This window comes from Amblyomma mixtum, chromosome 2 (genome assembly GCF_055824585.1).
Source record: "Amblyomma mixtum isolate Tamu chromosome 2, ASM5582458v1, whole genome shotgun sequence".
NCBI lineage: Eukaryota > Metazoa > Arthropoda > Arachnida > Ixodida > Ixodidae > Amblyomma > Amblyomma mixtum.
Window position 1 is genome coordinate 36,538,393 of NC_143013.1, and position 26,119 is coordinate 36,564,511.

General features: G+C 45.7%; 1 protein-coding gene across 1 annotated transcript; it reads left to right on the forward strand.

Moving 5' to 3' along the window:
• Window positions 1-352: 352 nt before the first annotated feature.
• On the forward strand, window positions 353-19,144 carry LOC149358988 (MFS-type transporter SLC18B1-like). The gene is made up of 13 exons (XM_089567600.1): window positions 353-660; window positions 6,162-6,257; window positions 6,345-6,418; window positions 8,060-8,207; window positions 8,660-8,728; window positions 9,586-9,685; window positions 10,095-10,249; window positions 12,110-12,208; window positions 12,269-12,357; window positions 13,032-13,127; window positions 13,213-13,287; window positions 13,371-13,464; window positions 19,061-19,144. Exons 1-13 carry the CDS (start codon window positions 382-384, stop codon window positions 19,142-19,144), a joined length of 1,458 nt encoding a protein of 485 aa, XP_089423726.1. The 5' UTR covers window positions 353-381.
• Window positions 19,145-26,119: the final 6,975 nt, after the last annotated feature.

Genomic DNA, 26,119 nt, shown 5'->3' on the forward strand with positions numbered 1-26,119 from the left:
CTGAAATTGAGCCGTTTAGACGTCCAGTCGTGTTCTGGGCCTGAATCCCAATGAGGACGTGGATGCTTTCGTGTGAGAGGGAAAAGCGGGTCGCAGGTGGCAGAAGTGGAAAGGGTGCGGACAGTTGCCTGGCACGACAAGTGTTGGCGCGTACGATGCGATCGCTCGCACGCACCCCACATCCTCCACGTGAAGGCACGTTGCGGCAACAACTACGCGAAAGCCCAGCTGAAGTCGCTGTGCTTCTTTGCTCTGTTTATTTTTTTTTAACATGTCCCGCCGTTGACGAATGCGCCGACGCTCTGCGAGCAGCCCAACACGGTGGTTGGCGATCAGTGCTAGAGTTGCACGACGAGCAGCGTGCCGTGTCCAGACGCAGCTATGACGGCGGGTGGCGACAGCGTGTATTTTATCGACCACTCTGGCCGGATAGCCGAATGCGCAAACACTGCGATCAAGAAGCAGCGCGGCGATGGACTTAGCGGTGACGAGCCGTGCGTGGTGATGAAGAATGGTCCGAAGGAGACATCGCAACGCCAGTCTAGAGTCAAATACGCAGTGCATAAGATCAAGAGCCACCTTTGGCTGGTGCCCTTAATACACACGGAATTCTGGATTTCGGCAGGATTTGCGTTGATACAGCCATTTTTTCCTGAAGTGGTGAGTGCGTAACTAGACCTCACTTTATCTGACCTTTTTGTCTATGTCAGCGCTTGTCCGCAATTGCCAGTTAAATAGAATATGCGTCAGAAATATTCAGAATCATTGCCTAGCAGCCGCAGCCGGACCGAACCAAGAAAAACAATGCTGCATACGGTCCCGCCGCGCTGGCTCAGCGGTTACGGCGCTCGGCTGCTGACCCGAAAGACGCGAGTTCGATCCCGGCCGTGGCTGCCGAATTTCGATGGAGGCTAAATTCTAGATGCCCGTGTACAGTGCGATGTCAGTGCACGTGAATGAAATGAACCCCAGGTGGTCGAAATTTCCTGAGCCCTTCACTACGGCGCCCCTCATAGCCTGAGTCGCTTTGGGACGTTAAATAGCAATAAACAAACAAGTACTGCATGCACGCGGGCACACGAGGCTCTGGTAGAGCCCGAGGCCACAGCAGCCGTGTATCTTAGATGTGGTTAGAGCTCAAATTTCAGCATTCTGATGATGCGTTACGTTGCATTCAGCAGATTTTATCTCGTTTTTTGCGTTTTGTGCCATATCACAAAAAATTTGCTTACGCAAATAATGAAACTATGCCTGAGCTGTCAAGCGAGTGCGGATGTCTATTCGTTTATGCTTTTCTATTTGCTCTGTGCTCTTAGCTGCTCGTTGTTACAGTTGCGTTTTGTTTTTCGATTCTTTGAGCAACAAAAAGCCCACGGTGAAGTTTACCCACAATAATGCCGCTTTTACACCTGATTCGCAACAACAGGGCCTCAGACCAAGCCCTTCCGCATCAACTTTCCGCATTCGTTTATGCTGTTCTATTTGCTCTGTTCTCTTAGCTGCTCGTTGTTACAGTTGCGTTTTGTTTTTCGATTCTTAGAGCAACAAAAAGCCCACGGTGAAGTTTACCCACAATAATGCCGCTTTTGCACCTGAATCGCAACAACAGGGCCTCAGACCAAGCCCTTTCGCATCAACTTTCCGCATTCGTTTATGCTGTTCTATTTTCTCTGTGCTCTTAGCTGCTCGTTGTTACAGTTGCGTTTTGTTTGTCGATTCTTTGAGCAACAATAAGTCCACGGTGAAGTTTACCCACAATAATGCCGCTTTTACACCTGAATCGCAACAACAGGGCCTCAGACCAAGCCCTTTCGCATCAACTTTCCGCATTCGTTTATGCTGTTCTATTTGCTCTGTTCTCTTAGCTGCTCGTTGTTACAGTTGCGTTTTGTTTTTCGATTCTTTGAGCAACAAAAAGCCCACGGTGAAGTTTACCCACAATAATGCCGCTTTTGCACCTGAATCGCAACAACAGGGCCTCAGACCAAGCCCTTTCGCGTCAACTTTCCGCATTCGTTTATGCTGTTCTATTTGCTCTGTGCTCTTAGCTGCTCGTTGTTACAGTTGCGTTTTGTTTGTCGATTCTTTGAGCAACAAAAAGTCCACGGTGAAGTTTACCCACAATAATGCCGCTTTTACACCTGAATCGCAACAACAGGGCCTCAGACCAAGCCCTTTCGCATCAACTTTCCGCATTCGTTTATGCTGTTCTATTTGCTCTGTTCTCTTAGCTGCTCGTTGTTACAGTTGCGTTTTGTTTTTCGATTCTTTGAGCAACAAAAAGTCCACGGTGAAGTTTACCCACAATAATGCCGCTTTTCCACCTGAATCGCAACAACAGGGCCTCAGATCAAGCCCTTCCGCATCAACTTTCCGCATTCTTTTATGCTGTTGTATTTGCTCTGTGCTCTTAGCTGCTCTTTGTTACAGTTGCGTTTTGTTTTTCGATTCTTTGAGCAACAAAAAGCCCACGGTGAAGTTTACTCACAATAATGCCGCTTTTAAACCTGAATCGCAACAACAGGGCCTCAGACCAAGCCCTTCCGCATCAACTGCCATGTTAGCATTAACTAAAGAGTAACATGGCTCAACTCGACCCATTAAGGCACACAGAAACACAGAATGCACTTGCGCTTGCAATGCGCTTGTGCTAACGTCGTAGTTAGTATGCGCGCTCCATATTCCAGTCCACCCGACGAGGACACCGAAAATATGGCACGCGCAAAAAGATAACAATCAAACAATAAACGCGAACACTTCAGAGCAGAGAGAAGGCGCAGACGTACACGCGCTCTAACGCTTTAGTTGCGGACGAGCGCTCAAACGCAAAAGCCATAACATTCAAAGAAGCATGCCAGGCGTTCCAGCAAAATAAAAGGCCAATTACATTTTAAATTTACACAGACAGTGTTAAACTTTTTGTCTTGTCTCCTTCTTGGTCTGTGTGTGTTTGCGCTGTTGAACCATCACTATTAAACTGTTTGTCCGTTAAATATCACTATGTATGAAGGTAAAGCCAAAACAAGTTTCACTTCACTCCCGGCTTGTTGTTGGTCTGGTCGGCCGGCTGGCATTGTTCTTGACTCCCCGGCTCTAGATCGCCACCTCGTTGGCGTGTGACGGGTCCGGGAAGGACAACGGCAGAAAGCTATAATCCGATGCAACTAAAAAACTAATTGTTCGTCATGGATGGAAGGACCACTGAGCCGCTCTCACGGAACGCCGGCACCGGCAAACTCTGGGCCACATTTCTGTCCTTGTGCGGGAGGGAAACTTCGATGATACGGGGGGGACGTGTTATTCCTAACCGCCATCAACCATGATGAGTTCGAAAAAGAGGCAGCATCCGTTTTTTTTTTTTTCGTGAGAGCCCGTGCCAATGGCGTTCAATACGCCCCTGACTGCATGAATGAGTCGAAGGCTATCGAGACACTGCGCATGAAGGCCAAGCTTGTCAGCACTCGAACAGGTGTATGTCAACTGCTCCCCATGAAAGTATAAGGGGACCTGGACGACGCTCCAGGACCTCACCGATTCGCACTGAGAGGAGCTTCTCGTGTACGTGGATGAAATTTGGAGACGTGGTGAGATACAGCCACCCTGAAACAAGCCGTGGTAATGCTAATCCTCCAAGCAAGGAAAACATCCTTCAGAGGTGGCCAACCTCCGTCAAATTTCCCTCACCACCACTATACATGTAAGTTGTTCTAAAGAATGGCGGCAACTATACGGGGCGACATTTTTTTGGAAATGGGGAGAAAGGCACAGAAGCGGATAGCCTGCAATTGTCTAAGCCCGCCAATAGTGCAGCCGGCTGCACAGCCGCCTAGAACGTTGCTCATTGCTTCTCTCCGTCAATTATGTAGCTGCCGTCATCTTTAAAAGTTTCATGCAACCGGGCATATTCAAAAATCTTGTAGCCAAAAGGAATGTTTTGCTGCCACTCTCTTAAATTGAAACTGGGCAGTAATGCTAGAAATACGCCCTAATTAATGACTGCTACTAGTACAATACATCTAGGGTAAACTATTAACTGCAACCAGGGACTATATTCCCTTGCGTAGGACGAAATGGCATATTTCTTCTCTGCAGCTTTCCCTCCACTGCCAAGAAAAGTCGCGGAAAATGGGCCGGTGCGAATTTGTGCCGAACCCGGGACACCCGATAGCCTGTTCCTGTGGTGGCGGCTCCTGTGAAGGCTCAAATACAGGATAAGACGCCTTTATAGTCGCAGTGAACCCTCCGTAAAGCCTCGACATAGTCACTCATACGGCGTTGCTGAACGCCGTGCCAGAGGTCTAATCAGGAAAGTGACTTAAAAAATTTTTGTGGAGCTTGTTGGAGAAACGGACGTTTGAGATCTGCTCAGACCCCCCAAACACGAACAAATTTTGAGAATCGATGCGGTGTACCCGAAAGAGCTAGTCTATCCCCCAGTTTGTTTAACCTGGTGATGACGAAGCTAGCTTCACAGCGTCGCGACTGTTCCCGATGTTACATCATATATCGATTACGTAACCATCTGAACTAAAGACGTAGACCCTCCCACAACGAATGACGCCGTACGCAGTCTCCAACGAGCACTTAGCATCTTCGTACAGCTTCTTGACCACACCCGCGTGGAGGTTCTTCTGATCACAGACCGCCAGCTGAGAGGAGCTCCCGAATGGCTACAATAGTTGAGCAAGCAATGAACACCACTGCTCGCACTCATACAAAAGATCTCCACAGCTTCAATGAGGCGTCACCGCCCGGCGGCTAATACAGGCAATCCTCGTGGCCGCTTCGTTTCCAGCTGATGGAGCGTCATTCGCGGTAACTATAGGTGCTGCACAGAGCAGGCGCGTCCTCACGGTGCACCCAAAATACACAAAATTCGGGGATCACTACCGATACGTAGGGCTCCCCATACAGAAAGAAACAATGCGGCCTGCGTGATAGGCGCCCCGGAACGTCACTAATTCGTGGTGGAAGGTCGCAAAGTTACTGAAGAGGACGGTCAAGAGCATTTTTCTCCGTGGGATGACGTGCTGTTAACTGAGCAGCGTCTAGCAGCTGCCAAGACGCAGCAACAGCAGCACGCGGCGCAACGAACCACGCCTGGTCACAACCACCTCCAGACCTCAGGCTGGAGCGTCCTCGTCCGCGTGCGCTTCGAACTCTCTGCCCCGATTAGCCACGTCAGCGCTCACCTTTTTTTACTGTGGGCATCATCTTATCGTCACCTCTTCTTCTTTTTTTTCTTCTTCTTCTTCTTCTTCTTCTTCTTCTTCTTCTTCTTCTTCTTCTTCTTCTTCTTCTTCTTCTTCTTCTTCTTCTTCTTCTTCTTCTTCTTCTTCTTCTTCTTCTTCTTCTTCTTCTTCTTCTTCTTCTTCTTCTCCTCCTTCTCCTCCTCCGCGTTCTTCTTCTTCATCCTCTTTATAATGGCACATACCCACATGGGGGATTGGCCAAGGTGTAGTGACATAAATAAGGAAATTTCCATAGGATGAGGACAAAATATTGGAACGAAACGTGAACTTTGAAAATGTATCTATGAAAAACGACAGAAGAATATTTAATGTTAAATAACAAAGAACACTTTGGTGAGAAAAAAAAAACTCCAAGACTTTTAAAGGAGTTAGCAACTCAACCTACCAGTTGCAATTATGTAATCATGGAGATTCCCGCAAATTAAACCCAATGCAAATCCTTTAGCGCTCGCACCGAACGATAATAACACTGGCAGAGATAACGGGGGCCCTAACCTGGATAGACGGTAAATCGTTCTCTGAAGTGCGAACTTTGGACAGTAGAGAAGGAAATAGTCCACAGATTCAACGTCCCCGCATTAGTCGCATAGGTTTATCGGTGACCACCTACATCTGCAGAGGTATAAATTTAAACTGGGAATCCTGCACCGCAACCGCATCATTGCTGTCTCACACTGCCTGGTTTTACACGAACGGACGTTCCATTTATATGCTAAGTGCTGATAATCAGTGGTATTTAGTAAGGGATCGCGCAACCTGGCTGCACCTATTCACTTCTCTCGCTTCGTTTTTTTTAGTCGCTATCTGCTTTCCTTGTGTCCTCCATTGTGCCTCTTTTTCTCAGCAGCAGCTTTTTTTTTCGTCGTCTTCTTGAATTATGACATAAATACAGCCGTGTTCTCTTTGCAGGCAAGCTCAAGAGGACTGTCGGCGTGGAGGTATGGATTCGTCTTCTCCTCTTACAAAGGCGGAATGCTGCTGGGATCGATAATTGCTGAGAGAATGGTAAGAAGATATTCTTCCTTGCTCCCGTAGCGGTTGATGCAAAGAAAACTAACAACGCGGTCGTCTTGTTACTTTCCATTCTCTCAGCTCAAAACGCAATCACCTACACTCTGCTACCTGATTGGCCAAGGTGGATTCTTCTTGTTTTTGATCGTCTTTGGGTAAGAGAACTGACATGCTTTGTGTGATGTGCATGAAAAGTCAGTGAATCCAGTAATACTATTTTCCTGACGCCATTTTTGGGCTGTAGATCTTATGAATCAAATAAGCACTTTTTGCGAAATGAGCCAAATCGACCTAAAGAGGAACTAAGAAAAACATGAAAGTTTTTCTTCCATTTAAACAATAGTGCTATCCAAGGTGTTATACGCTACGTTTTGCATGTAAGTTAGAGCAGCGCTTGACCTCATGACCTGAAAAAATTACGGTAATAATTTAGTTATTATGAGTTTGTAAACTTTTATACAGCTATTTGGAAGTGAAACTAGACTTTAAAATTTTTGATACAAAAATTACATATTTGTAGCATAATTTCAAGCTCTGCATATGAAAATAATGCGTAAATTGATTATGCCGTGAATTGAGCAGAAAAAATAATTAGAACAACATTAGTGAAGAATGAGGGGTACTGCACTGCTTTTACCAATGTAACCAAGTAAATGTGAATGTAAGGCTTCCCTCACAAGCAATGACGCGACAACCTTCTTGTTCCCATTTCGGCAATGCAAACCTTAACGTAGCCGTAATGTATTCGATCTAGAATTTATTCTGCCTCAATGTAAAGTCCTAAATTCATCACAAGTACTAAAACGGCAGACGCCGACATGATGCGAAACCACAGGACAACCGCTAGTCCTGTCGTTTCCTGTCTGTGTCTGTTATTTTTCTAGAAATAATGAATTGAGGAGCGCAGTGCCGACTAGCCCAACTAAACTCTCTAGCGTTCAATGTAGCAGGGGCGTATCTTTGCTTCCTCGGTGACGGGATAATTATCCCTTAGTTATCATCGTCTTCTACGTTCAGTTCTGTCGCCAATCTCTTCGTATCCTACTCAGTTGATCGCGAACTAGCGCTGCAGAAAGAATAAATGAAACAATGCTCGAAACATCCCACGCTGTGGGGCTCAAGCTCAATATTAATTTCAAATGGGATTTTTAAGCGCTAATTGTTCAGGCGTTACCGGGCCACCTTCGTTTGCGTTGTTTCATCAAAGTGAAGATGCATGAACTTGCTCGCTATTAGAGTATAATTTCACATAGTTTAGGTTTCTAGATTGGTTTCTTTAGAAAAAAATTTTTTTTTTTTTTTGCAGCCTATGAATATTTTCCAGAATGCAAAAATGTAATCGTAGTCCTCTTTTTTTTCTAGCTAGCTTTCTGCCGTTCAAAGAATCCAGTGACGGGTCATTAAAGTGGCCGGAAGGAGGTTTCGGTTGCAGTACTTGTGTCTCACTGCTAGAGAAAAAATAAATTGGACTGGCACGCCGAAGTCCTCATTATGAGTTATCACACCGCCCTTCCGATTGAAAACGCTGTTCACATGACCGGCTACTTTCAGCGTTTTATCGAGCATTAGGGGTTGTTTTAATTTACCCAGGAACTATAAAATGCTCAACAGCTTGCACTCTCTTGTGATCACTGGAAACAAGTGATGAAGACCGCTACCGCCATTATAAAATTTGATGACCTTTAGTAACTTACGTTCTTTTCATTTTCATGACAATTTATTGCCAGTGTGCCCTTGAAATGCGTGAGTACTATTTATGAACATAGACATTCGAACATTTCCTCCTTTTTTATCAGTTGCCTGTACTGGATACAAAATGCTGAAGCTCTGCTCTTCACGTCCATTGCTTCCGTAATTTTCGGCGGTCTGGCCAACAACATGTACCTCGTCGGCATGTTTACAGTTGTTACTACAAAATTTCAGGACAACAGCGGCATTTTCATTGTGAGTTTTTCCCTGCTCATTTCCAACACCATAATCGAGGTGGATTACAATTACTCTATACCACACAGGGCGTGGTTCTTTTACAAATCTTTGAGCTATTTGTCACTTTGTTTCCCTCAAACTTTTTGGCTTTTGATACGTATTTTCATGAAATCACTTGGTGATTTTAGATCATTTTCAATGTGTCTATTCCCAGCAGTTTTTTTTTCTAGTCTACTATAATGTATTATTTGATTGAAGTTTCAGGCGCTTCTCATTGTCGGTCGCCTTACCGACTCGTCAATGCTCTAGTTGATCATTGCACTAAGAGGCAAAAGTTTAATGAACTTTCCCAAAAGCTACGAAAAAAAAATAGCAGCCGCTGATGCATTATAAAATTTCACTTGACTTCTCTGTAGGCATCTCGTCAGTAACCCTCTTCGAAGAACTGTAGCATCTTCTCTCATTTTCAGGGGTTCCTCGAATTTCTTTGGGGCGCAGGCAACATGGCAGGGAGTTACCTTGGAGGTCACCTAATCGACGTAAGTATCGATTGGTTGTGCAAAAAATCTGACGCAAGGCAGCAAATCGAGAGTTACATTTTTGGCGTCCAACAAAAGTAGAATTTTAAGCTCCTGTTGTAGTCTATGTGCGCCTGTGAAACTAAGAATCATGCCATAGAAACCTTGTTTGCTCCGCAGTACGGAGTGCATGGCAATTTAATTGTTTTCGGCAGATCCCAAGTCACGTAAAACTTTTCTTCGCGGTACATCGTAGCATTTAAGTCTTGCTGGCTCGGCACCGCTGACTTGCAGCGTGCGCTTAATAGGCCATGTAAAAAGATTTCGATAATGTGGCAAGTTAGTATGCTACAATTATTCCCTAAACAAGTTAATATGCCTCAATTATGCCCTAAACGAGTAAATATGCACTAAACAAGAGCTACCTTCATATATCAGATGAGGCAGTTTCTTGGCCTCAGCTAATAAAAGCAGTTATAGATAAACAGCTAAAAGTGGAAAAAGTTGCGTTCTTTGTTCCCTTGTAGCTTATGCGTGACGGACATATTTCTTTTCGAGCACTTGCAGAATTCTTGAGTTTGACCCGTGAGAATAGCACTATTTACGTAATTGACTGAAGACGGCCGCAGCGCGGTATGACATACTCATGCGTTGCCACATCACTAAGCCTTCTTGCAGTCGAGATCGGCTCACTGGGCCGGTCTCGACAGTAGGAGGTGGCATCTCGGTGAAGTTTCCGAACACACGGAAGAAGGGCTCTTACTTTTCTCTACGACTATATCTATATTCGTCGCGTTACAGCGGTTTTCAAGATGCTATTAAGCATGTTTTAACAATTAAGTAACCAGATAAGAGAATAAAATGTATGTTTACCTCAGGTATGGGCTTATCCACTTCCTTTCTTCGTTCTGGGTGTCATCGCTGTGGCAACATTTCCTGTGATTGCTTGTCTCCGACAACATCTCGACGGCGATTCAGGTGACTTTTTACGAAAAAAAAATCATTGTACAGGAGAATCCATTTTTATAAAGTGTTGGATAATACATCTTTTTTTTTAAAGAGCTGTTCGCCTGCTATTTCATAATTTATTGTTTTTGTAGCACACAAAAAAGGAAGGGATCGCAGTCATAACAGTTAAGTAAAACTCAGAACTAATTAAAAGCATTGTAATCAACAAAAATTCTGAATTACCTTCCCTAGTTACTGGCAACTTCATAAATATAAATCCGCTTATTTTCCTTTAGAAGCTCTAAAAAACATTGCAGAAGAGATCGTAGCATCCCTGATTTCACTGACATTGTTTCCATTGATTGTAGCAGAACGTATAAACCAAACTCGCTGCGCATACCAAGCCATGCTTCTGTTGATTGCATGCTTTCTTCTTCAGACAGCAACAAGCCAGCCCTAACTGCCGAAGAAACGAGCATCAATTACTGGTGGTTGATTGTTGATCCTGTGTTCTTTGCCGATATGGTCAGTCTGACAATGGTTTGGATAATCCTTGGATTCAACGAACCAACTCTGGAGCCGAGCCTAAGCCCAGTACGGATCCCTGTATTTTCTTCTAACCTTTCTGTACCAGCTAAATCACAATGGAGAACAAAAGAATGACTCATAAGTATGTTTGCTGTAGTCAGAAACAAACAGTTTTCACTATTTGGTCAAACTAGGCTAAGGTTTACTTCAAACACTCGACTAGAGCTGTGTCTTCACTACATTTTCTCCTCTTTCTTTTCTTCTTTCTTTCTTCATTCCCTCCTCTCTGTTCAGTTGACTCCGCTATTTTCCTCTCGTCTTCGTCTTCTTCTTATTCTTTCTGTTCTTTTTTTTTTCGTCTCTCTCGGCTTCACTTGCCTCTTGAATTTATTGGCCTTTCAATGCGTGTTCTCAAGTAACAGCTCTCGCCGTAAAAATTGTGTTTGTTTTCGAAAGCGGCCGATGGTGATGATATCTCTATTCCATTTTTTTAATATTTTTTATTTTATAAAAGCATCGCTTTCAGGCCTTCAAAAAAGCGTGGAAGTTAAGTCTTCCCGCTCATCCTGTGGCTGTCTGCAACGCATTACTGTGACCCGAGTTGTGGAGGTTAACACCCATCGCCGTGCCCGTCCATTATAAAAAAAAAACAGCAACAATCCTCCTTTCCTGTCGGCTCCTTTCTCTAACCTTTTCCCGCATTATTGCTTCTGAACGACTCCCACCTGCTCCAATATTCGTCCAGAACTTGTCGGCGGATATAAAAAGTGCGAGAATTGTTTCGTGCCACGTTGATGAGCAGATTTAATGAGAAAATGTAGATCGCTTAGTGGGTAATCATTCCTGCGGTTACTCGTCAAGTTCGCTACGAAGCAGCCATGTCTTATATATGCGTCAAATCTTGACCTATTTGCAAAGGAAAATAAGAAAAAAATGCAAGGCGTGCAATGCTTCGCATGGGCCATTGGACAGTGTACACTTCACGAATAGAGGGCAAGTAGACAGTAAATGTAAAAGCGGAAGGAACGGCAGCAGCTCCCCAAAACCTGGCAGAGAAGGAAGTCGGAGGAATATAGAAGGAATACAACAGTAGAGCTAGTTCTTGGGCTAGTTGGTATTCTTGATTTGAACTCATAGTTTTTCAGCGCAACAACACACGGCCAAAGAAAAGAAGCAGGAAGAGAAGAAGGACGAACACAGCGCTGCTTCCAGCTTCTTTTCTTTGGCCGTGTGCCGTTGCGCTGAAAAACTATGAGTTTAAATCAAGGAATATAAGCATACATGTGCCTGTGTAAGCGGGTGATGCTCCGGTAGAAGCGTGTCAGGTGAAAACCGGACAAAGAATTCGAGTTGAGGGCACCGACAAACGATGAATAATTTAAATTTTGTTTTACCTCTTTTGTGCGCGCACAAAGATTGATTTCGGCCCGATACTTTTCAAACAGCGCTCTACAGTCTTGAAGGCGTTTCCGTGGTTGACATAAATGGAGTCCCTTAAATTTGGTTAAACTGTCACATGCAAACTTGTTTCAAATAACGTCAGCCTGTTTACAAAAATCCGCTATAAGCTTGGTTTTCTTTGTTCTGACGAATAACGTGTGAAGTAAAAATTGCTACTATACATATCTTGTTTACATTGCTCTATTCGGTGACAAAACCAAGAAAAAAACATGCATTGGTCGGGAACTATACTGTACTGTAATTAGCATCGATCAGTTAAGGTCTTAGGATTAATGATGGAAAAAGTTTTCCGTGCAGGTGTGAGGCTGAACAAACAGAAAAGATAGAATTACTGCACTTTATTTTACACAGATATATATTTTACAGTAGAACGTGTGTTATACCGCAGAAATGTATCTCTAGTACTTAGCTAAGCGCTCTCAGTTATCATTTTTCGTCTATCTTTTATTTTCTTCTTTTCCGCAGTTCAACCTGCTACCTTCTCAGACCGGAATGGTTTATACAATTCAGTACGGCGCCTATGCTTGTGGTTGTATCGTCGCTGGAACCTTCAGTCATTTTAAGGTAGCGGTCGCATAAAGCTTTTCACTTGATCTGTGTGCAAATGTTCAACTTGTTTCACAGGGCGACGGCTGGTGTATGGTACTAGGCCAATCCATGTCCACCATAGGGTTTCTTGTGATAGCACCAGCGAAATTCATTGCCTCGCAAAGGTACACTTTTCTCGCCTGTTTTCTGGCTTATACATGCGCATCCATTCCGTGTAACGCTCTCTTAAACCACTTTACGTTGGAGTATCCTCTATTCCTTTTAATTACAAAACCGTAACTACAAACTTTAGTTCAAATATTATCCTTCCTTTAACTGTGCTTCATCCTATGTACACCAGCGATCTTTCATTTCATTCAGAAGTATAAATAGTCAATCTTTCCTGCAAGACATACGTTGAAAACAAGCTCGACCGCTAAAAACGAGTAGGCGACCTTGTAAGGTTCGACTTCGTTGCTTTGGCTTTCTTTAATGAGTACCAATGCCAGCGACCTGTTCCTTAAGCTCTTATTCCATTGCAAGATTGAAAGAAAGTGATTGAAAGATTGCTTGCTAAGAAAGACCAGCTGCTTCTGCTCGATAAGCCGGCCATTACAGCGAAAGTCATTCGCTAATCAAGTTTACTTAATCAAAGCACATGTGCTTCGAGCTCCAATGCATGCTTTGTACTGTGTCATAATAGATACTTTCCTGTGTAAATCTCTATCGAATTAATATCCGGCACCTTGCCTTCAAGGCAGCTTTCTGGTGTTTAACAGCTACTTTTCGTAAGAAAGACAAAAACTGAGTATTCATGTTCGATACAGCCCAGTTTTAGTTGTCATGCCTTATTTTACAGAAAGCTTTGGAATGTATATGCATGTCAAGTTCTGATCGGCTTTGGGTCATCAATACTATTTATATGTGCCTACAGTCACGTTCTAAACCACGTCATGTAAGTTCATTTGGAAATATCAGGCAGGAAACAACGAGAAATAAACTTTCAAAAGCACTAACATTAATTTTTTTTCCGTTCTCAGGCGCCTTGGTTACCCAAACAACATTCGCACCAACAGTTTCGTCTCTAGCTGTATATTCTCCTTCCTAGTCATCGGGTGAGTTCTGAAGCGCTTATAGTGGCTAAAAGGTGTTTGCTGTCAAACATTTTTAACTTACCATTTCCTTTTTGCCTTGCCAGAGCCATTCTTACGCCGCCTATAGCAGGGTGTGTATACGAAGTTTTTGGATATGAAAACGCCTGTCTCGCTCTGAGTTGCTTCCTCGGTGCGTGGGTAAGTATTACGAGCTGAAAACTGCTCGGGCTCGGGCCCACATGAAAGCCCGGGCCGAGCTGAAAAATACGGTGTTTTGCCGGGCCTCAACCAGTCACGGGCCTTCCGTTCTGAGGATAAGGCTCGGCTCGGGCTTGAGCCCACGGACCAGGCCCAAGCTCGGGGACATACACAGATATATGTCGAGCCTCTGATGCCTCCCTTGCTAGTTCAGTGCAGTAAGGTCAAAGACGCTGAATGATCTCCGCGAGTAAAAATGTAAACAGCATTTCTGTTTTATGTTTTGTTGCTGTTGGTTCCTTGTTCCCGCGTGGGGCTAAATACAAACAACTTTCCTGGTTCTCCTGACCACATGACTTCTGGGCCAAGATATTTCGAAAAAAAAAAACCCCGCTCAGCAAATAGGCCATGGTGGTTCTTAGTTGAAACAAAAGGAGACAGCTTCAAATCGATTTCTGTAAACTTGCTTTACGCAGTATAATCCATACTGAAAAGCCTAAGTAAGTTTTCAATTCGCACGTTCAGTTGCACTATACGATGAAAGAGAATGAGTCTAACGCCACTCTCCGCCGTTTGAGACGTGCCACGAAAAACTACTCTCGAATTCTATGAAACGCAGAATCAAGGAATCCTTTTACTGTGAAGGCTGTCAGCAAAAAGCATACCGGCGTAGGATAACAGATTTCGAAAAGAAACTGTGCACGACATGGTACACACCCTCGGCCGAAAACTACCTGGCCCGTTCATCGAACACTGTTTGAGACAAGATACGTAAACTATAGATGGCGATTTAAGAAAGGCTGTGGCTAGAGTTCCGTCCAGACGGAACTACAATTTGCGCTAGAGTTCCGTCCGGACGGAAGTGCATATAGCGATGGGGTTCCGTCCATACGGCACTATACCTGATACCATACAGTTCCGTCCAGCATTATCTGCCACAAGAGTTATGTCAAGACAGAATTAAAGCTGGCGTTAGGGATTGGGAAACTAGTTAGCTTGCAGACTTTTGCATGTCCATTTAAAAAAGTGGCAATCCTGTTCCGCGTAATGTGTGACAGGATATTCTGCAGCATCATTTTATTTTCCAAGCAGTCAGTGAGAAATGGCAATAGAGCGAGTTTTGGCTTGGGTTTGTTGGTGCGTTTGCATAATGCTTGTTGACCGTTTCTGTACGTCTTAGTCTTTTTCGCGCTACGTCATCTTGCAGCACAAACAGACAGGGCTTCACATGACTTCGCGAAGAGTTTCTGCATTCTGCTTCTAACAATATCATTTTCCCGATCCTGCATGCATGAACGGAAGTTATACCTTCGAGGATGCAACTAAACGCAGTACGCGGACAGATATTTTGGTGCCGTATACATGCGTAGCGAGAACATCTGTATATAGCTTTGTCAACTGGTTAGTCCAGAGGCAAAAAAATGCTTTATATGGGTAGAAATCACCCATTTTCTATAGTATGGACAGTACGGACATTAGACAGTTTTAGTTTTACATACGTAGAACCTCCGCGCACGTAAACGTGAGCAGTCTATACCTAGCGTACGCTCGTGTCCCTTCGTACAGTTTTAGCTACACGTACGGCAAGGAAACTGTGCAGATCTGCCATATAACCTAAAAAATCCACTAGCATGTTGTGCCGCGCCATGTCGTACAGATAAACAAAACTAATTTTCTTTAGTCAAGTTGCTTGGAGCGGAGCTAGGCCAAGCCACAGTGCGGGCGGTAAATACTTTCCCCTTTTCTTCTGACAAACGTTGAGCGATTTCATTCCACCGAACTGTATGTTGCATGTTGTCTTCAAAGGGATTGCATTCCCTCACGCCCCGCAGCATATTCAAATCATCGTATTTCGAGAAGCGAAGGCGCGCTAGTGTCCCACTCGTGTTGACGACGAGTGCGTAAGAAGCCAAAACGTGCACCGTTTTGCTTTTCCCGCTGGCTGTGCCGAGGGTCTCGCAATATCCCACGAGGTTTTGAGCTTCGCGTGGTCTCGCGAGACCGTCGGCACACTCGTTGCTATGACGACCACAAACGCTTCTCCGTCAGGCTTAGGAGCTGCTGGAACGGATTTCTGTCTGGAAAACAAAAGCTAGTTCTCACCTAAAACTTCATGCAAGAGCTAGAATGGACCAACTGAAGGTAAATACAGCAGTTTACAGCTTGATACTACGTCGAGGATTTAGCGACGAAGCTGTTATCGTTGTGAAGCGGGCGGGCAGGGCGCCGCCATCTTGCCAACGCTACGTACGCAAGCAACGTGAAGACCGGAATGCAAAGATTCGAATCTCACTTACGTCCGTGCGACCCATAAAGACACTTCACGTTCTGCGTATGCGCACTGGTGACCTGTAAGCGCTCTACTTACGTGAAGCTTCTACGTACGTGAAACTAAAACTGTCTACTGTATGCACAGAACTCTAGCTGCAGTAAATATTCCGTCTGGACGGAACTGCAGCAGCAGCAAATGTTCTGTCTGGACGGAACGCTAGACACTCCGTTTAAGAAAATGTGCCTTCGTATCATAAAAATTGAACATTTTCCCTCCCTCTTGCAACTGGTAATTTTTGTGACTTCTTTGTCTGTCAGGGTCGTCTGCAGTTGTAGTCATTTATTTTTTGCCTCAGCTAACCTACGTGACTCAAGCTGGCCTGGAGTGAATTTCAAGGTAGTATTCTTCCATGCCCCACCACATTAGTGACAAACATACGCTGGTGATGGCTGGTTAGACCTTGTCAGCGACAAGATTCAAGGCATTATGAGGCGTTCTTCACTATGTGCACTTTGTTTACAAAATTTACGAATCGGCCACAGCGGCGCCTACAAATTGTATGGGGTGTTAAATGTCAGGTTAGAGCTCACACTTGAAGAATCTCGGTCAGTCTAATTCTTAATTTTTACGAGCTAGAGCTAAGCTTTGTCCTGTTCTCGCTCTTAAAACCACAGTTCTCTTATGTCAGCTTCTCTCAACTTTCGCTTGGCTCATTTTTTGGGGGGGGGCGGCACACAAACTACTTCCTGCTCCAAATGGCAGAGTAAGACCCTGTTTCCAGAAAATGGGCTCTACGACCAACAAGGGAGGCATACCGAGCATACAGTGATCGCTTGCTCCTTGTAAGTAGTCGTTTCCGGCCTGGACGCTGGCCCTACGGAAGCAGCTACCATTCAAAAGTGCCGTGACACGCGGTACAAAACGGGTAGCCGGTCACTCAAACGCACTACTTTCATTCCCTAAAAAACAATTCATCATCCGATGCTCAGAATAGTGGGCTTCTCTGACAGTGCGAGATGACGTGTGGAAGTCTCAAGTCGCCCGTCCGTCCTGACAAGGGCCCATGCGACAAAGGGACTCCCAGCGAGTATTCTCACTTTCGTGCACAGCGAGCCTTCGCTCCGCACAGAGCCACTCGCAGCAAGAGGGGGTTATAAAAGCGCATCGCCAGCAAGCGGCTCGCGAACGCGACACTAGCGAGGCAACCTGCTCTGACATATATTCGCAACGTGCGCACACATCTCTCATCCTGTTATATGGGACGCGTTTAAAGTGATGCGTTTAAATTAGCTCGCACGCGTCACAGCTTCATGTACAGGGAGTGTACATTGAATGGAACAGGGCGAAATCAATATGAACGACGAGAGCTGACACACAGATAATTTTTTATTGGAAAAAACACATGTATAGGCAAGAGCCACGTTACCTTACAGAGCCTGGAGCACATGCGCAGAGCTTTTCAAAGGGTATTTCTTAAACAATCTTATCAGCCGCGGGGTGAACCTGTGTTTTGCTCGTTTGCACCAGGCTCTCTGAGGTCACATGACTTATGAATATAAATTCGCTTTTCTCAATAAAGCATTAGTTGTGTGTCAGGGCTCGTCTGTACGTATTCTTCTCTCCTTCGTCGTGTTTGCGCGCTAGTCCATCCAAAATGAGCTGCTACTGACAAGCCTAGCTTTCCATCTTGCTTTAGTGCGTGCGCCCAGCGGAACGCACACGAAGGAAACAAAAATTTTCGGTAGAAGTTTAGTATTTCGAAAACAAAAACAGCGTTCGGTGAAATTATTTTCATGAAACGGCCAGCGATGCGTGAGAAACCTTCTGGGCCCTCAGCGCATCGGTGAAGAGTGACAACAAATGCAGGAAGCTAGATTGTCCGTGTAGATTTTCTTAAGTTGTATAACGAGCCGCTAAGGAATGCGCAAGCACTCTTCTTCTTAGGGTTGTTTACCGGCCCTAAGCTGCACACAGGCTGTATTAGGGGCGTCCTTGTGAAGGGTTAGTGATTCATTCCTACCACCTGAGGTCCATTGAAGTTCGCTGTGACCACAGAGCACACAGCAGATTTTGTATTTCTCCTCCGTCAAAACGCGCCAGCAGCATCTAGGATATTCGATGAACCAACTACGCGCACACAAGCGCAGTGCATCATCCACTCTGCCGCCACGACGGGCCTGCTTCTTTCTTGGCGTAACAGAACAAAGAAGGGGCACAGCGCGCCTGTATCTTCCTTGCGATACTCTCCTCCCGCTCTGCAGCTTTCAGCCCCTAATGTAGCGTACGCGGCAGCATCTGTCCCCTGGCGACTTCGTGTAACAAACCTGATAAAACATCTGCGTTAATTTCTTTGCTCTTTTTTTTCCTTTTGCGGGAACAATTGAGTAATTTTGTACTTCTAATTCTTTCAAGTCTACGTCTCGCGCTGTAGCCTACAAAGAAAAGAAGCCTAACGTGAACAAAACTATACTCATCACTTTCTTGCGTAATATGCGTTTGTGTGCTTACACATTCATTAGTTTATGCGTTCAGTAAGGTATGCATACACAGTGAGAAATTTGCCAGCTCTACTGCCGTCGGCATCGGGCCTACACTGGGACAATACGACTGGAGAGGTAAACGGCCGAGCCTTGACCAGGTCTGTGCTTAGCTCTGAGGGCACAGGTTAGGCCCTGGCAGGTCCCGAGCCTCTTATTGAGGCCTGTTAAGGTCTCTAATACAAACTCAGCGGTTTACGCCGCTCCAACGCACTTCGAATGAACAATGTGCTAAAAGCGTCATTTCTCTAGCATCTGCTGAAACTCTTGTCTTCCTCTTGTCATCATGCTTGTGATTTGTTTCTGAGCAATTGATTCGCCAACAGCTGTCCTGGCTGTATATTTCCTGTACTCCTCTCCAAATCTTCTGCATCAATCCAGAATAACTGTGTTTAATAACTGGCCATTTACTGATAAATATCCTTCACCTACAAACAATGATCAAAATAATATATAACTGATTAGAAGTTTACTGTTGTCTTTCCGACTGCGAACATCAGCCAACAAAGAGAGTTTGAAGGGCTGGGAAGTTTTAATAACGTAAGCGTGTGAGCGTAAATCAGCATGTGCGCGCGTTGACGTGCGCATGCGTGCATGTATGTATGAGAGAGAGAGAAAGAAAGAGATGAGTGACAGCTTTTTGTAAATTATTTGTTCAAGGCCATAATTTTCTATTTCTATCTGCTAGTAATAATAATCCGATGCTCCGTAAACTTGACTTTACTTTATATTGCGCGGTTATTCCTCCTACTGATGCACTTTGTTGCTCTGTTACACTCCGCTCCAGGTTCCCGTAACGGTGGCGGTGTGGATTTGGACCAACTACAAAACAACAGGCTCTCAAGCAATAACCAAACCACTGCGAAGCTGACGAGAAGAGCGTAGGTCTCCAAACCCATCATAGCACCATTAAAATGCTCTAAGAGCTCATCAACCTTAGAAATGTTTTGCAGTACCTCATATACGATTGTCCAAAGCGACATAAGTGACGATTTTCGGAATGTACACCAATATTGACACTTTATAACGCCACACAGGCTTAAAACACAAAGTCAAAGAATAAAATGTACAGTGAATTTCCACTAAAGCTTTGCAACGTACAAGCTTCGTCAATAAAAACATCCCGGACGGTTGATTTATAAATTACAAAGTGAAAATAACTCAGTGTCTACGGCTGACTTCGGAGCAAGAACGGGGAGAATGGCGGCCTTTCTTGCCATATTCATAAAATATTAAATGCGAATTTTCATCAGCTGTACATGGTGAACTAAATTTGCAAAACTTTCGTGCGTCACTAAAATAAATTCAGTGCTCCATGCGTGTGCATACACGTCTCTATTTTTTTTTATAACGAGCAGACTGAATTTGCTCACGGGATAGCAAAAAATTATTAATATTAATTGTCAATTAATTATCGAAAAAACGATTAATTTTTTGCTCCCAAGTTTCGGTGCATTCAATTGTATTATTCCGATACCTTGAAGATTTCTTGGTGAAAAAGCCCCCAACCACACTGTGACAAATCCGCGGACGATTGATTGCTCTCTGGAAAGTGGCAGGGTGAAAATTACTCAGAACTGTTAAGCTTCAGTTAAGACGCAATCCTCAAGTGTGTTGATCAATCAGCAAATGATGTGGGAGCTGCCGAAGCTACTAAGACTTTCGGTACTATTTGACGCCAGTGATCTACTACTTGCTGTCAACTGCCAAATATTACGGAATACTGTAGCGGCAAACACTGTTGCAACAAAAAATAAAGGTCTTCACAATCAACGCACGTCTTCTCTAAAGTCTCTAAAAAGCTACAAGGCTGGATGACACGTATGTCGCTTCTATCTTGTCTATTTGCCCTAAACGCCACTTTTGTCCTGTTTGTCCTATAAGCGTTATTTTTATTTTCCAGCAAAGAATGATGCAATCTTTTTGAAGAATTGAAAGACAAAGCAACACTGCGACGCATGCGCAGTACGAATCCATATCGGAGGGCAGTCAATGCCAGACATTAACTCAAATCTTGTTTGGCCGAGAAGCCGTGCTAATCGTTCATTGTTACATCGTTTTAGCGGCGCTACCCGATGATTCGCAACTCCGGAAAGAGGCTATATATCTTTCAACACTGCCACAACATAAACAAAGATGGCCGTCCTATTCGGGTCCGCGGTGGCACTTTCGTTTGGTGCTGTGCTTCGATTTCTAGGTTGTGATGTGGAATCACGGCGTTTTGTCGAAGGCAAGCGGATTATAGCGGTAAACTCCTTCTGCTTCTTCAGAGTGGAGAAGAACCACGCTTGCGACCACGCCGAAATCATTGCTCTGTGAGACTCTCTGAGCGGAGACCTCAGAATCGCAGCGTGACATTCGTGATATCACTCTCAATTTGGATTGTAAAACGTTTATTGCCAACAGTCTGAGGGGCATATAGGCCCCCCGCCTAAACGACGGCCAGAAGGTCTTGGTTCCTGGCGGCGTCTTCGGCCAGTTGGACGACTTTTGTTTGAGTCTCCGGATCGGAGCTGAGTAGGAGAGCCTCCCATTGTTCAAGTGACTTTATTTTTTGTCCCTCCAGGGGGGCAAAAGGGCATTTCCAGAGAATATGGTTGAGATCCGCTTTGGCCTTACATTGCTTACACTCGTTTGAATATTGTCCCGGATAATAACGACTACACATAACCGGGTTCGGAAACGTATAAGTTTGGAGACGGCGCCAAGAGGTGGCCTGACTCTTTGTCAATGATTTATCAGCAGCGGGGTACTTTGTTCGATTGAGCCTATAATGTTGTGTGATTTCTCTGTAACCTACAAGACGATCCCTGTCTGCGAAGCCCTCGGTATGGCCACTGGCTCGGAAAGCAAGACCTCGAGCCAGTTCGTGAGCTGCTTCATTTCCAGCCAGGGATGCGTGTGCAGGTGTCCAGACTATGCGAATTTTGCGGTCGTCCCTTGCAGTCCGCAGGATTCCGTTCGTCAGAGGGGAGACCCTCCCCTTGGCAAAGTTCATCACTGCTACCTTTGAGTCACTGACTATCATTGACGCATCCGTGCCCACTATTGCAAGTGCGATGGCGGCTTCTTCTGCAATTTCGGGACTGTCCGTCGTGATCGAAGCGCCGGCTCGGAGATATGTCTCGGCGCTAGCTACCGCTATCACCATTCTCCCCCTCCCGCAATTAGCTGCGTCCACGTAGGCCACGTCTTCTATCGGATAGTTTTTGAAACATTTGCCGAGGGCTTCAGCCCGTTTCTCTCTGCGATCCTTGTGGTGGACGGGATGCATGTTTTTCGGTAGTGGTGGGATCATTAGCCTATCGCGCACGCTCTTAAGCATGTCCACTTTCGGACCTCGCTAACTCTCGTAATTTATTCCTAGTTTCGCGAGGATTTGCCTGCCTGTAACGCTTCCCGAAAGCCTTTCGTACTGCGAGACTGTCACGCCTTCCACAATTTCATCCAATGTGTTATGAAGACCTAGTTCTAAAAGTTTTGCGGTGGGGGTCCGAATTGGTAAACCCAGCGCCTGCTTCACACTTCTGCGAATGATCCCTTCCAGCTTGGACTTCTCCGCTACCTTGAGATTAAGGAAAGGAGCTACGTAAGCAATCTTACTTATTACAAAGGCTTGAACTAATCTGATTAGATTCGTTTCTTTCATGCCATAGCGCCTATTTGCGATTCTGCGGATGAGCCGCATAGTCTGTTGCGCGCATATCTCCAACTTCTTTATTGCTTCTCCATTGAAACCGTTGTTTTGAATGTACAGCCCTAAGACTCTAATCCTGTCCACCGTCGGGATATCGAGTCCCTGAGCCTTAAGAGATATCCGCGGGGGATCCGACCGTGATTTCCTCTTTGGTTGGTAAAAAAGCATTTCCGATTTTTGCGAGGAGCACCTAAGCCCCCTATCATTTACATACTTTTCAACTTCTCCTATGGCCATTTGGAGAGTCTCCTCTATTTGACCGTCAGTTCCTTTGCCAATCCACATAGTAATGTCAGCCGCATACATGCAATGACTGAGACCTTCAATCGCTGCTAGTTTGCTAGGAAGCCCGATCATGGCCACGTTGAAAAGAAGCGGGGACAGTACAGATCCCTGCGGGGTCCCCTTGCTACCTAGCTCTATGTAGTCTGATTTACTTTCCCCGAAGTTAATTTGGGCCACTCTGTCGGAAAGGAAATTTTTAACACAGTTGTAGGTTTTCGGGCCTACTCCCAGGAGGCTGAGATTATCCAGGATCGCCTTGTGCGTGACGTTATCGAAAGCCTTCGCCAGGTCAAGACTCAGAATGACCTTCGCGTCCCGCGTTTGTGAGTCCAGAATTTCATGTTTTAGTTGCAGCATCACGTCCTGCGTTGAGAGATGAGACCTGAATCCCACCATGGAGATAGGATAAAGATGGTGGTCTTCCATGTAGTTGTTGAGACGTGTCTGCACTACATGCTCCATCAATTTCCCTGCACAGGAGGTTAGGGATATAGGCCTTAGATTCTCGATCGACAAAGGTTTCCCCGGTTTAGGAATAAGTACCACCTTAGCCGACTTCCACTGCTTAGGAATCTCACCCGCCTCCCAACATTTCTGCATGTAGGCAGTGAGTGCTGTTATAGAGTTGTCGTCGAGATTTCACTCTCAAGAAAAAATTCTCTTGACAGAGCCCGACGTGTTGGGACGCCAGTGCGCATGCACTACCGGCTTTTTCTAAAGGTGCAAATCCCTGTTTGCGTCAGTATTCACTGGTACAAGCAAGTCGCTTTGCGGTTTCAACTGAACTGCCAGCACATAGATAAACTTTCACTTTTGACTTCGGCCGCTTTATTGACGAGACGCTGCGTTCCTGTGCAGCAGGCTACGGTTGCGCCATTAGAGCAGCATGAAATTATGGCAAGAGAAACGGCTAACTTGCTGCGGTCGCTGTAAATCTGCAGTTCTGCAAGCCACGCACTGACACCGGTAATTCCGAAACCAAGTATTGCTGCCTTCTGTGGGGGCCGAGCCGCTTCGGCTCTAATCCGCGGAACAAGCGGACAACTAATAGAAAAACTGCAGCATGCGTGATACAGCAAAATAAAGTAAGCAACTGCTTATAGAAGAGAAGGTAATGTTGCGCTCATATTGATTTAAACGGTCTGTCAGCGTCCAATGACCGACAGCCTCTGGTGTGAGCTCTGGAAGCGCAGATGGCATAGAAGCATGATGCGTGGACAGCTTGCCACTTCCTCTTGTAGGCGTCAAACAAGAGTGGATTTAAAGGAAGACAGGAGGCGCAGGGTGGGGGGGGGGGGGGGGGGGGGTCGGATGGTGATAAATCAAGACAAAGATAAATCCTGGAGCCATCATCTAGTGATTAAATTTACATCGGCTCCTCTATTAAGGCGAAAGTCTTTAAATGGCTCACACTGTCGTGACCAAGACGTGTTAGCAAATTTGTCCGCGTTTCAGATTGGTCGAATTAGTCGTGACGTCACTGCGCGCGAATTTTGATGGGTGTCCTGCGAAATATGTGTGACAGTTACTGCGCAATTTCCTTTCCTCAAATACAATTTTCGACTGGAGTCCACCGAGATATGTGACAGTTACTGCGTAATTTCCTTTCCTCAAATACAATTTTCATTTTCTTCATTACGGCCTTTATTTCTTTTTCTTCTTTCACTCCACTTCCTCCCTTCCTGTACGGTGCAATTCGGGTGTCCACCGAGATGACAGAGAATTGCCGCGCCATTCCCTTTCCTCAAAAAGCGTTGCGTTCAAAGGGCAACGCATCGCGCCGAACGGGTGGTGGCGTTCCGTGGACTCCCTGGCAGCGCTACAACACGCTGTCGCGTTCCACTCCTAAAGGCAAAGATTAAGCGTCATTAATTGGCAGCTAATTAATGCACCAACAGAATGGGAAGTGAACAATCGCGTAGCAGAATGCAGCACTCAGGCTTTCGCCTTTCACCACTTTAGCCGCTAAAGTTCCTCGTAATTTTTCATCTCATCGTCTACTTGCTACCCATTACGTCGGCCCAGTGTGCGTGCACCGTCGCATAAACATACTGCCCCGCTGAGTGAGATTACGGGCTGCCGTTAAGCGCAAGCATAAATTACATCAACGTAAAAACAACGGTACATACTACCGAAAGCTCCAGGACAAGTTCAGTTGCCCATTACAGCGCGCCTAGAAAATGAAACCGCTATTACAGTACAATAGTGAGACATTAAATGAGTGATTTCAAAGTTGACGATTACTGGGAAGGAAGAAGCTGCCCGAGCGAAATGGTCCGAACAAGCGACGACGGTCGCGGCTACCATTTTTTTCCAGTGCTCAGAGTTTTAATCAATAATTTTCTTTGGGGAGCACATCTTGCGGTTTCCTCGCTAAACGACAAAATGACAATGTGTGGACTTTCCAGCGAGAATACACACAAAACGGAACGCAGCAAAACTGTTTCGACGATCGCCTATTCGCTTCTTATCCTTCGCGCGACGGCACCACGGCGAGTCGAAAACAGAGATGCCATTTCGCAGCGCATGTGTAACGAAAAAATTGGCTGAGGCTTAGCTTGTTTAAGCCCGGTAATTGCGAAAGCAATTTCCCCTGGCTGCGCCTAGGTTGGCTGGTGGTGTGTCTTGGTGGTGCTCTTAGTAAGGGTTATGTTATCAAAGTTAGTTAATGACGCTTAAGGTTCGCCTTTAGGAGCGGAACGCGACAGCGTGTTGTAGCGCTGCCAGGCAGTCCACGAAACGCCACCACCCGTACGGCGCGATGCCTTGCCCTTTGAACGCTACAGTTTTTGAGGAAAGGAAATTACGCACTAATTCTCTGTCATCTGGGTGGACACCCGAACCGCACCGTACAGGAAGGGAGGAACGCCACCACCCGTTCAGCGCGATGCCTTCGCGGTAGGCGGCATTGCAACGTCTGGCCGCCGGCGCGCTGCGCGCCCGGTTTTGCTAAGGTCCTTGCGGCAGATGGCATGACGTCAGGCCGCTAAGCGCGCCGCGCGCGGCATGAGCGGGAGTTAGGCCGCGCTTGGTAGCTGCGGCTTCGCTACGCGACGGCGCGAGTTGGGCCCCTGGCTTTTAAGGCGGAAGACTTTAATGCCTCATCGTTGTAAGCAGGAGCTGTCGACAGAAATGTCACGCTTTTCGATCGGTCAAAAAACGGTCATGACATCACAGTGCGCGAATTTTAAACGGGGCCAAATGTACTTTGGATAGTAACCATGCAACCAATTAAAGGGATCGTATAGTGATGCTCCAAGTAAGTGGCAGTGAGTTTAGTTCATTGCTTAATTACCCAATTAGCCTAATCAACCTTCCTAGTCATTAGCCTAATTAACCTTCCAGATAAATAAATAAAACCGAGTAGGAAATTCGTCGAGTTCAGGAATCGAACCCCGGTCTCCGGAGTGCGATACGAGCACGCTAACCACTCCGCCATGCCTGCTCGATGCTTTGGAATGAACAAAGGCGCGTCTAGTGAATACGGTGTCTTCGTTCACTCGCATCTTCCTCCCTTCTCGGTACGGCGAGTTTCAGGTGTCCACCGAGATATGCGAGACAGGTACATTTCCTTTCCTCAAAAACCAATTTACCGACGAGCAAGGCGTAGAACCGAACGGGCGACGGCGTTCTATAGACTCCCTGGCAGCGTTGCAAGACGCTGTCGCATTCCGCTCTTAGAGGCGAAGTTTAACATCTTAACCACACATCAGTGACACAAGCAGCAACACCGCGCATAAGGCTTTCGCCTCACCGCACTTTAGGTCAACAAAGTGCCTCCTGAATTTTTTGCGGCAGATGGCATGACGTCACAGCAGGGGGTCATTCTAAAGGTCATTGGTAGCTACCGGCCTCGCTACGCGA

Excerpts from the sequence above, each read along its gene's own strand:
- LOC149358988 (XM_089567600.1), top strand. The coding sequence starts at position 382 with ATGACGGCGGGTGGCGACAGCGTGTATTTTATCGACCACTCTGGCCGG. Across the intron at positions 6,258-6,344 it reads CGATAATTGCTGAGAGAATG|CTCAAAACGCAATCACCTAC; the intron begins GTAAGAAGATAT and ends CCATTCTCTCAG. Across the intron at positions 13,288-13,370 it reads TTCTCCTTCCTAGTCATCGG|AGCCATTCTTACGCCGCCTA; the intron begins GTGAGTTCTGAA and ends TTGCCTTGCCAG.